The sequence below is a fragment of the Oncorhynchus kisutch genome, linkage group LG25, assembly GCF_002021735.2.
Source record: "Oncorhynchus kisutch isolate 150728-3 linkage group LG25, Okis_V2, whole genome shotgun sequence".
In the NCBI taxonomy this organism is placed as follows: domain Eukaryota; kingdom Metazoa; phylum Chordata; class Actinopteri; order Salmoniformes; family Salmonidae; genus Oncorhynchus; species Oncorhynchus kisutch.
Window position 1 is genome coordinate 27,325,446 of NC_034198.2, and position 14,116 is coordinate 27,339,561.

Consider the following 14,116-nt stretch of genomic DNA (forward strand, 5'->3'; position numbering starts at 1 on the left):
TTGGATTGGTGTGACGTAAACAAGCCAGGACTGTATGATGAGGAGTCTGTCAGTAGGTAATATGGATTTACTTGTCATGCTGTTTCTAACAATGTATTTTCTCTTCTTTCACTTTGCCTCTCCTCTACTCCATCTCTCTCTCTTGCCGTCCCACAGACTGGAGCAGACCTTGAGGACCCCTGGTAACTGGCCATCAGAACTGCCTGTTCCTACAACGGGACTCCTTTATACACAAGACATCTTTACTCACTTTATTCCTTTTTATTTTTCCTACGATACCAAGAGATCGATTGGACCATAAATGACGATTAAAAAAAATCACACAAAAAATCAGTTAACACACAACACAAAGGATTGCAAAACATTTTTGATTAAAAAAGGGTGTTCAAAAAGCACTCGCACATCTGAGCTGTCTTTGCTGCAGGTGCATGCTAACAATTGAATAACATGAGAAAAAAGAAGAACCGCGCACACGTTAGAGCTTTGTTGAAGGCCTTGAGGCCGATACGTAAAGCTTCATAAAGAACAGCGATACTAGCAAGAGTAGTGTGCAGGTTTCTTCTTTTTTCTCATATTAAAAAAGGGGGGAAAGAAAGACTGCGATGGTAGTATAAACGATGTATACAAAATATATATACTAGACAAATTAAGACTTGTTGTTTTTTTTTCCTTTTTATAGCTTTTTTGTGGTTTTTCTTTTTGTGCTGATGAAGAGACACGAGGGCCATAGTTGGGACATTTTGTGGCCCATCCCTGTGCAGTCTGGGGTGCCTTTTTCCCCATCGCTGAGGATGGAGGAGCTAGCAACCAGCTGTAAAATGACCAGGCCCCAAGTCCCTGCTTCCAGACACAAGGGGCCCTACAGAGGACCACCACTGGGTCAGGGACTCACTGGCCTGTGGCTGCCTGGCTGGACATTGCTACTGGGATTTCAGATAGACAAACCCAAATGTGTGGACAGGATAGGAGTGACTGGCTGCATTCTATGGCATTACTTGTGTGGAAGGGTTTGGAGACTGACCGCTTTTTGCATCTGTTCCCCTCACTTTTTCTCTCCAACCAACAACTAATTAACAACGGAGACCCAGCTAATGTTTGCATTGACAGACACTGCCTCAACTTCAACCATTTCACTTCCATAAGCTTTCTAGCCTGCTGTTGATCAAGAAAAATTTAAAATATATATAAAATCCATATATTTTTGATTTATGTAAAAAAGAAAAGAAAAACATGTCATGTGGCCTACTGTGTGTGTGTAAAGATGAGGAAGTTGCTGGTTTGTTGACTTTAGGAGTCAAACAGAGATCTTGATTGACACGTGAGGAGATCTACGTGGGTGTGTACAAACCAGCCACCCAAGGACTCTGGGTTTTGGGGCTAAAGGGATTCTAACTGTCCACCAAAGCCTCACTACTCATTTCTCCTTGCACTTATCTCTCTTTCTTATTAGTTTATCCTATGTTCTGTCTTTCCTCACCCTCTCCTTAAAATGCAGAAACGGACTCTTGCAACAACTTGCCTTTTTATTAGATTTTTCTCAGATAATAAGTGTGTTCTTTTTTTTCCGTTTAGCAATTAGAAATTTCTAGGCAATGATGATGTTCACCTTTAGTTTATTTTTCAAATGCTGTGTTAATAGTGTAATATGGTTGTTCCATTGCGTTCTCTAAATTTCAACAGAAATTGCTTGTATGAAAAAATGAAACCGATGAAATGTGTTAAAAGGAGAAGTCAAGCGTGATTTAGTGTGCCGGAGAGGGGTGAGGTGGCTCTCGGCCCAGGTTTCTGGCTTGGCTATGATCTGGTACACAAGCCTTGGTGCCATGTGACTTAGGTACTTGAATGTTGGGTGTGGTTCTATTTTTGCAATATTGATTTTCATGAGATTATAAAAAAAATAATTGTGGGGGGGTTTAATAATTTTTTAGCTGTGCATGTTTTGTGTTGGAGGAATGCGTGGTGTGGGATGGGGGTCAGATGGGTGGGGTGGGGGTGATGGTCCTGGTTAATGGGTATGTTTAAGCTATAGTAGACACTGGGTTAAGAGGGTGTGGGGCTGCTTTGAATGTAATTCACCTTCACACTACACTGCACAGGCTGAGCGGAGGCTACAGATGCTTTCCTCCCCCTGGTTATTTGATGACAGAACTTACCCTGGCATTTAGTTTTCATTGTTTCATTGGAATATATAGGCTATAGAGTCCCACGTGGGGTTATATTAATACGATCTTTATTCTCACTCATCTTCCTCCCTAACTGGAGCAATTTGCTGGTCCCGCCCCCTATTACTAACTGTAATGATTGAAAAATGAGAATGTTTGTGATGTTTTGGGGGCTGGAAATGAACTTGGTGATTTAGTGCCCATGTTATTCATCCTGATTTTCCTTTTATCTTTTGTTGTGTATCTACAAGTATTGATATATAGAATGGTGATCATTTCCACATTTTATTTATTCCTGATTTTAGCCTTTAACATGAGAGGTGCTGTATTTGAGAATGGCATACGGTTATGATGTGTGTGTAGGTGTGGCAGGGTTTGCCCCGCCCCCTCTGCAGGGTCACCTGAGTGATGAGGGGGTCAGGGGTCGATCGTGAGTTTTCACCATACCTCCTGATAGTTCCCAGTATAACATTGTGATGTTTCAGACCATACCGTGAGCATAATCTTCAATAAAGGATGGATACATTTAGATTAAATGATGTTCTGTGTGTTATTGTTCAGTCCTGCATGGGTGTATACACACACACACACACAATTTAGTGTTGGGATTTTGGGTTGTCCTGTTATCAAACTGATAAAATTGTGACTTTATATGAAGGACATCTGTTTTGTCATAGTGTTTATAGTACAGTTGTGCCAGAAGAAATTGCACATAAATCATAATCTAAAGATGTATCACTCACAATTCTAATCTTCTGATTCTAGGGAAATGTGGCTGCATTCAGTCTTAAAGTTAACTCGATGTATTCAAGTCCATTGCCTTCAAACCAACAAATAGAGCAAGAGGATAATCTCTGACCACACGTTTACAACTCTCCAATTTCCCACATTCCGGGGGAGTTGTACTATGGACCCTGTGACTAGTGCTACCTTTTATAGAGTGTTGTTTGAACGAATGATTACAAGGAGTCAGTTAATCTCAGCAAAGGATTTAGAAGTAGACGGGTGCATGTTCCTAGACATGAGCTCCGGTACAGCCAACGGTAGCAGTATGGAACTGGGGGAGTGCATCCAAAACACGGGCTTCCATGAGGATGACGAGACAGAGGATGCTGTTGGTGGAGACGAAGAGAACAGGACTTCGACGGTCAAGATGTCCCCGGGCAGAGAGGAGGATACTTATACCCAAATCAAACCTTACGCGGGCATGCCAAAAGAGGTCCTGCTTTTATATTCAGTCCAAGCTCGCTACCGACTGCCCCGGGAGATCCTGTTCTGGCTGACCATTGTGTGCACCTTGGCACTGGTCGCACTGACCATCACGGTGATCGTTATGTCGCCCCGTTGCCTCAGCTGGTGGCAGTCGTCTCCTGTGTACCAGATATACCCACGTTCCTTCAAGGACTCAGACAGCGATGGTATCGGAGACCTCAAAGGTAGTATATTCCTAAATATTTAGATGAGTATATTTTCTTGTAGCCTACTTGGTGTTCGTATTCATTCCTAATTCATAAAGCTTTGGTTAGCACCGTGAGCACTATCCAACTCCTATGAATTATGGTGCATATTACTAGGCCTATGGCTACACCATTCTATTTGATGAGTCTATTTAAGAGCATAATGAGTGCTTTCATGGAGTCATTACCACCGGGTATTGAAGTCAGAGGATTGTTGTTCCTGCTTTGAATTGCACTTGTTTTACGCATCACTCGTTTTACAGGCTTACATTAGGTGGTCATTAACATCAGTCTCCAAACATCCCCTCATATTTCCCGTAATCAAGGATACATAACATCCTGAGCAACAAACCCGTTACAGGCCCAATACTCTTACTGTAGCCTTCCTCTATTAGAACTACCACAGCTCCAGCTAAGAGGTCTGCTCCTTTATGGTACAGTAGATATTGGGCTCCTAAGTGGCGCAGCGGTCTAAGGCACTGCATCTCAGTGCTAGAGGCATCACCACAGACACCCTGGTTCGAATCCAGGCTGTATAACAACCGGCCGTGATTGGGAGTCTCGTAGGGCGGCGCACAATTGGCCTAGCGTTGTCCGTGTTTGGCCGGTGTAGGCCATCATTGTAAATAAGAATTTGACTTGCCTAGTTAAATAGATTAAAATAAATCAAAATATATTGGCTTTCCCCCTTAGCTAGAGAGTTAATGGTTCAAGCCAAACCTTGAATATTGCACAATAACTATATAGATAGTTAGTGTCAAATTTCAGAAAGCTAAGAATTATGTGTGTCAGAGTTCTAAGGTTCATGCACGGACATTTAGTTTAGCCACTGTTGATTAACATAGCCGCACCTTATGTTCAGGCATCTTGGATAAACTGGATCACTTTCAGTACCTGAACATCAAGGCCATCTGGATCAGTCCGTTCTACAAGTCTCCCATGAAAGACTTTGGCTATGATGTGGAAGACTTTAGAGACATCGATCCACTCTTTGGCTCCATGCAAGACTTTGATGACCTCCTCGCTGCCATGCATGACAAAGGTGAGCAATTTGGACAAAATATGTATATTTTAATAACTGTAATAGTCGTACAATTCCTCACTTATTTTCCACCGCTCTCCTAAGTGTCACCTTTGACCTCTCTTCCCCCAGGGTTGAAGCTGATCATGGATTTTATCCCTAACCATACCAGTGACACGCACCAGTGGTTCAACCTCAGCAGTAGTGGACATGCACAGTACAAAGACTACTATATCTGGGCCAACTGTAATACTACCCACGCCCCCAACAACTGGGTGAGGATCATTTTCCCTCTGTCATTGATTATTATTATTTAAGTTCTATTTGTAGAGGGATGACCAGAACAGAGTATTAACCAAATAACTGTACTCCCCTGTGTGTGTGTGTGTCTTCGACCCAGGTGAGTGTGTTTGGGAACTCCTCCTGGACGTATGTTGAGGAGAGGCAGCAGTGTTACTACCACCAGTTCCTCAAGGAGCAACCCGACCTCAACTTCCGCAACCCACATGTTCGGAGAGAGATGACTGTAAGATATTACTCATGCACACACACACAATATGTGGCCGATCTAAAGACATGTTCCGAACTTTGGCGACTAGTAAGTATTTTTGAAACCTCTCGCTTTGGGCTGGATGTGTCTGTGTAGTTTATACATGCATAATCTATGAGCAGAATTACTGTGTTACCTCAATTAGCCACAAAATCCCTAGTATGAAAGCCACAAGTTTTTTGGAAGCTGTGCTGCGCCATTTTCCCTACATTTCCCCCTACGTGGGCCAGCCCTAGAACACAAACAATTCCAGTTGTAGACAATGAGCTTCAGCCCCTTGCCATTTAAGTGACAGCAAGCAAGATACAAACAGCAGAGCGAGAGCAATGACACGGTGCACGTATCTGCACATATGTGACGTAGTACGCCATTTTCCGGGACCACTTTTGGCTCATGAGCGCTACTTTCAGAACTACTGGCAAAAAAGTATACAAAATAATCTCTTTAATCAAATAATGATACATTTATCATGTTATAGACATGATGTATTTCCTAGCTATGAGACCCAGTTTCCAAAGGAATGATAGAGTGAGAGGGGGGGGCTGAGTGATGAATGAGAGTGAGAGTGGCCTAGCCCTGTTTTAGGTGATGATTGACGTGCTGTGTGAATGAGGAACAGAGAGGAGTTGTTTTCAAGCCCATTCACCCCCTCTAGTCTCTTCTCACGTGAGTCTACCTAGGCCGGGGGAAGAGGGAGTCTGGTGTCCCTCTCATGTCACAGAGAAGCCTTTATACTCAGTTAGCTGGCATAGTAAGGTTTACCCAAGATAAAATAATCCAGGCCATCTCCTATGTTCATGCAAGTACAAAACTGGGATCTCAGCAGCCTTTACCAATGTGTTGCTACATTTGCTGTGGTTATTGATTGATGTTATATCCTCTGCTTTAGTGGCCAGGTTACTCATTATCTCTGAGTAGTGACTATGGTTTTTACAACTGGAGACAGAGTCAGGGGCCCAAAGTGCAGGACACGGACCATGTATAACCAGTGTATACCTGTGTTTTATCTATTGATGAGTGACTAGGTGTGCCAAGTGACATCTGTGGACCTTAGTTATGAGAACAAGCAAACATTATACTGGACATGAGTTACAATCAGTTACAATGAGTTACAATCAATACATTCATGTTGAAATAACTATCATATGTACACTGAAGAAAAACATAAATGCAACATGCAACAATTTCAAAGATTTTTACTGAGTTACAGTTCATATATGGAAATTTGTCAATTGAAATAAATGCCATACATGCTGTCTCCCATTTGCCCGGTACAGTTGAAACCGGAATTATTACTTGAAGAGCACACTTCTCCAGTGTGCCAGTGGCCATTGAAGGTGAGCATTTGCCCACTGAAGTTGCAGTCAGGTTAAAACCCTGGTAAGGACGTGATGGGCTTCCCTGAGATGGGTTTCTGATAGTTTGTGCAGAAATTCTTTGGTTGTGCAAACCCACAGTTTCATCAGCTGTCTGGGCGACTGGTCTCAGATGATCCAGCAGGTGAAGATGCCAGATGTGGAGGTCCTGGGCTAGTGTGGTTGTATTATTATTATTTTTTCACCTTTGTGGTCTGCATTTATAAGGCTGGTTGGACATACTGCTAAATTCTCTAAAACGGTATTGGAGAGGCTGCTTATGGTATAGAAATAAATATTAAATTATCTGGCAACAGCTCTGGAGGACATTCCTGCAGTCAGCATGCCAATTGCATGCTTCCTCAAAACTTGAAACGTCTGTGGCATTGTGTTGTGACAAAACTGCACATTTGAGTGACCTTTTATTGTCCCAGCACAAGGTGCACCTGTGTAATGATCATTCCGTTTAATCAGCTTCTTCATATGCCACACCTGTCAGGTGGATGGATTATCTTGGAAAAGGAGAAATGCTCACGAACATTGATGTAAGCTTTCTGTGAGTTTGCACAATTTCTGCTGTGTTTTATTTCAACTCATGAAACATGGGAACAACACTTTACATGTTGCATTTATATTTTTCATTCAGTATATACAGTTGAAGTCGGAAATTTACATACACTTATGTTGGAGTCACTAAAACTCGTTTTTCAACCTCTCCACAAATGTCTTGTTAACAAACTATAGTTTTGGCAAGTTGGTTAGGACATCTACTTTGTGCATGACACAAGTAATTTTTCCAACAATTGTTTACAGACAGATTATTTCACTTATAATTCACTGTATCACAATTCTAGTTGGTCAGAAGTTTACATACACTAAGTTGACTGTGCCTTTCAACAGCTTGGAAAATTCCAGAAAATTATGTCATGGATTTAGAAGCTTCTGATAGGCTAATTGACATCATTTGAGTCAATTGGAGGTATTTCCAGGCCTTCCTTCACACTCAGTGCCTCTTTGCTTGACATCATGGGAAAATCAAAAGAAATCAGCCAAGACAGAAGAAAAATTGTCTGGTTCATCCTTGGGAGCAATTTCCAAATGCCTGAAGGTATCACGTTCATCTGTACAAACAATAGTATAAACACCATGCACCCACGCAGCCGTCATACCGCTCAGGAAGGAGATGCGTTCTGTCTTTGTACTTTGGTGCGGAAAGTGCAAATCAATCCCAGAACAGCAAAGGACCTTGTGAAGATGTTGGAGGAAACAGGTACAAAGTATCTATATCCACAGTAAAACGAGTCCTATATCGACATAACCTGAAAGGCCGCTCAGCAAGGAAGAAGCCACTGCTCAAAAACCGTCATAACAAAGCCAGACTACGGTTTGCAACTGTACATGGGGACAAAGATCATACTTTTTGGAGAAATGTCCTCTGGTCTGATGAAACAAAAATAGAACTGTTTGGCCATAATGACCATCGTTATTTTTGGAGGAAAAAGGGGGAGGCTTGCAAGCCGAAGAACACCATCCCAACCGTGAAGTACGGGGGTGGCAGCATCATGTTGTGGGGGTACTTTGCTGCAGGAGGGACAGGTGCACTTCACAAAATAGATGGCATCATGACGGAGGAAAAGTATGTGGATATATTGAAGCAAGACATCAGTCAGGAAGTTAAAGCTTGGTCGCAAATGGGTCTTCCAAATGAACAATGACCCCAAGCATACTTCCAAAGTTGTGGCAAAATGGCTTAAGGACAACAAAGTCAAGGTATTGGAGTGGCCATCACAAAGCCCTGACCTCAATCCTAAAGGACATTTGTGGGCAGAAATGAAAAAGCATGTGCAAGCAAGAAGGCCTACAAACCTGACTCAGTTACACCAGCTCTGTCAGGAGGAATGGGCCAACATTCACCCAATTTATTTTGGGAAGCTTGTGGAAGGCTACCCGAAACATTTGACCTAAGTTAAACAATTTAAAGGCAATGCTACCAAATACTAATTGAGTGTATGTAAACTTCTGACCCACTGGGAATGTGATTAAAGAAATAAAAGCTGAACTAAATAATTTTCTCTACTATTATTCTGACATTTCATATTCTTAGGATCACCACTTTATTTTAACTGACCTAAGACAGGGAATTTTTCTAGGATTAAATGTCAGGAAAAAAAAAACTGAGCCCTGCTTTCTTCACGCTGCAGATTTTCTATGTGATTTTAAAAGCCATAGGCCCTGTATAACAGCTTCCGTTCATCTCTCTCTTCAGGAGATCGTTCGTTTCTGGCTGGAGAAGGGAGTGGATGGGTTCCGTATGGACGCTGTGAAGCACATCCTAGAGGCCAAGCACCTGAGGGATGAGCCCCAAGTGGACCCACAACAAGATCCTGTAAGCCTAATTTCAGCCCATATACAGGGCCTTGCGAAAGTATTCGGCCCCCTTGAACTTTGCGACCTTTTGCCACATTTCAGGCTTCAAACATAAAGATATAAAACTGTATTTTTTTGGTGAAGAATCAACAACAAGTGGGACACAATCATGAAGTGGAACGACATTTATTGGATATTTCAAACTTTTTTAACAAATCAAAAACTGAAAATTGGGCGTGCAAAATTATTCAGCCCCCTTAAGTTAATACTTTGTAGCGCCACCTTTTGCTGCGATTACAGCTGTAAGTCGCTTGGGGTATGTCTCTATCAGTTTTGCACATCGAGAGACTGAAATTTTTTCCCAAAACAGCTCGAGCTCAGTGAGGTTGGATGGAGAGCATTTGTGAACAGCAGTTTTCAGTTCTTTCCACAGATTCTCGATTGGATTCAGGTCTGGACTTTGACTTGGCCATTCTAACACCTGGATATGTTTATTTTTGAACCATTCCATTGTAGATTTTGCTTTATGTTTTGGATCATTGTCTTGTTGGAAGACAAATCTCCGTCCCAGTCTCAGGTCTTTGACAGACTCCATCAGGTTTTCTTCCAGAATGGTCCTGTATTTGGCTCCATCCATCTTCCCATCAATTTTAACCATCTTCCCTGTCCCGGCTGAAGAAAAGCAGGCCCAAACCATGATGCTGCCACCACCATGTTTGACAGTGGGGATGGTGTGTTCAGGGTGATGAGCTGTGTTGCTTTTACGCCAAACAAAACTTTTTGCATTGTTGCCAAAAAGTTCAATTTTGGTTTCATCTGACCAGAGCACCTTCTTCCACATGTTTGGTGTGTCTCCCAGGTGGCTTGTGGCAAACTTTAAATGACACTTTTTATGGATATCTTTAAGAAATGGCTTTCTTCTTGCCACTCTTCCATAAAGGCCAGATTTGTGCAATATACGACTGATTGTTGTCCTATGGACAGAGTCTCCCACCTCAGCTGTAGATCTCTGCAGTTCATCCAGAGTGATTATGGGCCTCTTGGCTGCATCTCTGATCAGTCTTCTCCTTGTATGAGCTGAAAGTTTAGAGGAACGGCCAGGTCTTGGTAGATTTGCAGTGGTCTGATACTCCTTCCATTTCAATATTATCGCTTGCACAGTGCTCCTTGGGATGTTTAAAGCTTGGGAAATCTTTTTGTATCCAAATCCCGCTTTAAACCTCTTCACAACAGTATCTCGGACCTGCCTGGTGTGTCCCTTGTTCTTCATGATGCTCTCTGCGCTTTTAACGGACCTCTGAGACTATCACAGTGCAGGTGCATTTATACGGAGACTTGATTACACACAGGTGGATTGTATTTATCATCATTAGTCATTTAGGTCAACATTGGATCATTCAGAGATCCTCACTGAACTTCTGGAGAGAGTTTGCTGCACTGAAAGTAAAGGGGCTGAATAATTTTGCAAGCCCAATTTTTCAGTTTTTGATTTGTTAAAAAAGTTTGAAATATCCAATAAATGTCGTTCCACTTCATGATTGTGTTCCACTTGTTGTTGATTCTTCACAAAAAAATACAGTTTTATATCTTTCTGTTTGAAGCCTGAAATGTGGCAAAAGGTCGCAAAGTTCAAGGGGGCCGAATACTTTCGCAAGGCACTGTACCTCTGATCGTGGGGTAGGCTGTACCAGATTTCCCCCCTAATCACTCTTGTGAATTAGATACAGAGAAAAGGTCTAAGGAAGGCACTCAAAGGCCTGACAAAATGAGTATGTTTTAATGTAAAGTGACGCCTAACAACATTACTTCATCACAGAGTAATAGCATGGGCATACTATAACAGGCTACCAGATTGTTCAGCAAAGGGGAATGAACTTTCCCCTGGAGAGAACGAGAGGCCAGGCTTTCTGATAGGCTACGTTCTCACAGGGAAGGGATTACTAGGAGCATATTTCTCTGGATTTGAGAGTCACCGTTATTTTCCTCATTCGGCACAATTACACCAAGCCTCAGCGGTAGCACAGTAACTAGAGAAGGATTGTGGAGGAAGTAACCTCCACTGATACCATCTCTCCCGTCTTCTCTCTCCCCCCTCTGGCCCTGGTTTTCCTCTTTCCTCCCCTCTCTCACCCATTTCAGGATACAATTGACACAGAGTTTGAGCTCCACCATGACTACACCACCACTCAGTTAGGGCTGCATGATATCCTGCAGGCCTGGAGGGGAGAAATGGACGTCTACAGTAGAGAGCCAGGCCGATACAGGTATCCCACTATCCATTTCACCTTCCATAATTTGTCAGTAACCCTTTATACATGTGTAATACTGCTGTTATTACTCCAGTAACATTGTTATAAACATGTTGTACATTGTACTACCTAGGTATAATGGAAACTTAATATCAAGTGCTACAGATTTTTCATATTCTGACTCACCTTGAAGTTAGCGGTATATTTCAATTTGTATTGTCCTAACAGGTTTATGGTAGCTGAGTCCTATGACTATGAGGAGACTGACAAGACCATGATGTACTATGGGACACCCTACGTTAAAGAGAGCGACTTCCCTTTCAACTTCTATCTGATGGACCTGCCAACTAATCTGACTGGAACTGGGGCTCAAGGCCTGGTCAATCTGTGGATGGCCAACATGCCAGTAGGGAAATGGCCAAACTGGGTGGTAAGTGGTTAGAAAAACAGAACTTGTCAACATCAGACATGTAAAAATGCAGTGTAACATTATGAGATAGCAGATCCAAAGTTGTATTGATAAGAATTACACATCAAAAACAGCATTTCCCCCTGAGGAATGGTTCCATTCTGTCTTTAGGTTGGGAACCACGATAAACCTCGTATCTCCTCCAGTGTTGGCCAGGAGTACATTAAAGTGATCAACATGCTACTGCTCACCCTGCCCGGCACACCCACCACTTACTATGGAGAGGAGATAGGCATGATGAACATCAATGTGACCATTGACGAGATCCAGGACCCCTTTGGAAAGTTTAACCCTGTAAGTGTACTGAACCTAGAATGCATCCACTGAAGGCAAATGTTTTGAACGTTGATAGAAATGTCATGGCTGACATGATTCCATATTCTACATGACAGACCATTGTAGCTCTTTCTACACAATATATTTATATCTGAACATTCTGTAACCATTTTATTGAACAAGCCCTTGGTCTACAGTAGGATCAGCACTCAACCTGTTCTGGGCCTGCTTGTACAACAGTCAACATCCAGGACTCTAATGCTGACACATGTGCCTGTCCCATACTGTAGAATGCCAGTCGTGACCCTCAGAGGTCCCCCATGCAGTGGAGTGATGGGACGAATTCTGGCTTCAGTGATGCCAATCATACCTGGCTGCCTTTGCACCCACACCACACAACAGTTAATGTGGAGGTAGAGTACCCTCCTCTTTTAGTGATGAGATCTGGGTTATACTTCTGAGTAAAACAGTCATGAGCGCAGTGGAACATTGAAACAACAGTCTCTCCAGGATTCCGTGTTCCGTGTAAAATCAACAATTCCCTGCATATTATTACCGTTTTATATTTTAGTCATTTAGCACAGGGTTTCCCCAAAGTCGGTCCTGGGGCCTCAGCTTTCGGTTTTTGCCCTAGCTCTTACACAGCTCATTCAAGAAACCAACTCATCAACAAGCTTTGATGATTTGAATCAGCTGTGTAGTGCTAGGGCAAAAACCAAAACGTGCACCTGGGGGAACCGAGTTTGGGAACGCTCTTATCCAGAGCGACTTACAGGAGTAGTTAGAGGTAAGTGCCTTAAGGGCACAGACATATGTTTCACCTAGTTGGCTCTGGGATTCGAACCAACAAACCTTTGGTTACTGGCCCAACGCTCTTAACCGCTAGGCTACCTGCCACCCCTATTATGAAAGGTCATGCTAATTTGACCAATCACTGCACCATTTCTGCCTTAAACAGGTAAATCGTCACAATATCGTCTCATAGAAATGACCCATTACCGCAGTACAAAAAGAGGCCTCTCAATTTCAACTAATCATTGCACATTTACTGCATGGTATGGTTCAATCAAGCCACACATCAACAAACTTTTCCCCTCGTCAGCGCATTTTCGCCAAAAATTTGACAAAATCATTGCATATCACCATGCAAAATGTCAGAATTGCTGCAGCAAAATCAAGCAGTTTTGCGCACAAATACAGTATCATGAAAACCTGGTGGGACTGAAAAGAACAGTATTATGAGGTTGTCTGTATAGTAGTTCACTGTCATCGGATTGATACAATCAATTCTCTGTTCTATTCTCCATGCCCTCTCCAGGCTCAGCAGAAAGACAGCGGGTCGGTTCTGTCTCAGTACCGGGCCCTGAGTCTCCTGCGACAGGCCCAGCTGCCTCTCCATCGGGGTTGGATGTGCTACATCTGGAGCGATGCGGATGTCTTTGCCTTTCTGAGGGAGATAGACGGCTTGGACAAGGCCTTCCTCGTGGTGCTCAACTTTGGAGCGGACTCTGTTATAAACCTCTCGGCCATAACAGAGTTGCCGGAGCAGCTAACACTTCATATGAGTACCAAGCAGGAAAACTATGGGATGCCGGTGATTAAATCTTCAATTGCCACGGCGCGAGGGGAGGGGCTGCTACTTGAGTACTCCACCCACATGCGGTTCAACCCTGGCCACGCCTCCCAGTGTTTTGTCTCAGAGAAGGCCTGCTACCTGGGAGTCTTAGACATTCTGTATAAGTGCTGAGTACTGCAGCCTCAGAGTGGGAGGAGAAATCACCATGTCCTCGACAATCAAATGTGTTATGATGAGACTGGCTGTGATTGAGTCAGTGTATGTTCAAAAAGTTTATTTGTTCTCATTAAAAACGGCATTCATTTTCCAAATGTCATTCTCTTCTCACCACAAATATGCAGATGAAACAACTTACTTGCAGTTCTCACCCTTCTAATGTCACGACTGTCATACTGCAGATCAGGGGTGTCACTCATTTGTCCCCGGGGGCCACATTCGGTCTTCACGAGGTCCGGGTGCTGCATTGAAAATGTGTTATTTCCTCACTGTCAAAATGAGCAAAAGATAGTCCTCTATCCATTTTTTGGGGTATTTTAATTTGGGTGATTATTAGTGAGTTGGACACAGTCCAGAAACTGTATAAATGTAGGTCTGTTATCATTACTACACTGTTTTGATTTGGTTTTAGTCATTT

The 14,116-nt window shown here is 42.8% G+C and overlaps 2 protein-coding genes across 4 annotated transcripts in view; both read left to right on the forward strand.

The window, feature by feature from the left end:
* Positions 1 to 2,698, forward strand: part of ppm1ba (protein phosphatase, Mg2+/Mn2+ dependent, 1Ba) — a 39,386-nt gene extending 36,688 nt beyond the window's left edge. For all 3 annotated transcript variants that reach the window (XM_031804834.1, XM_020461164.2, XM_020461166.2), the window contains one exon: positions 157 to 2,698. In XM_031804834.1, coding sequence (XP_031660694.1) covers position 157 — 1 coding nt within the window. In that variant the 3' untranslated portion in view covers positions 158 to 2,698. The remainder of the gene's footprint in view (positions 1 to 156) is intronic.
* Positions 2,699 to 3,126: 428 nt separating this feature from the next.
* On the forward strand, positions 3,127 to 13,793 carry slc3a1 (solute carrier family 3 member 1). The gene is made up of 10 exons (XM_020461122.2): positions 3,127 to 3,598; positions 4,482 to 4,661; positions 4,773 to 4,915; positions 5,041 to 5,166; positions 8,812 to 8,931; positions 11,052 to 11,176; positions 11,390 to 11,591; positions 11,742 to 11,924; positions 12,197 to 12,319; positions 13,225 to 13,793. The coding sequence occupies exons 1-10, from the start codon at positions 3,172 to 3,174 to the stop codon at positions 13,651 to 13,653; spliced, it is 2,058 nt and encodes a 685-aa protein (XP_020316711.2). The 5' UTR covers positions 3,127 to 3,171; the 3' UTR covers positions 13,654 to 13,793.
* Positions 13,794 to 14,116: the final 323 nt, after the last annotated feature.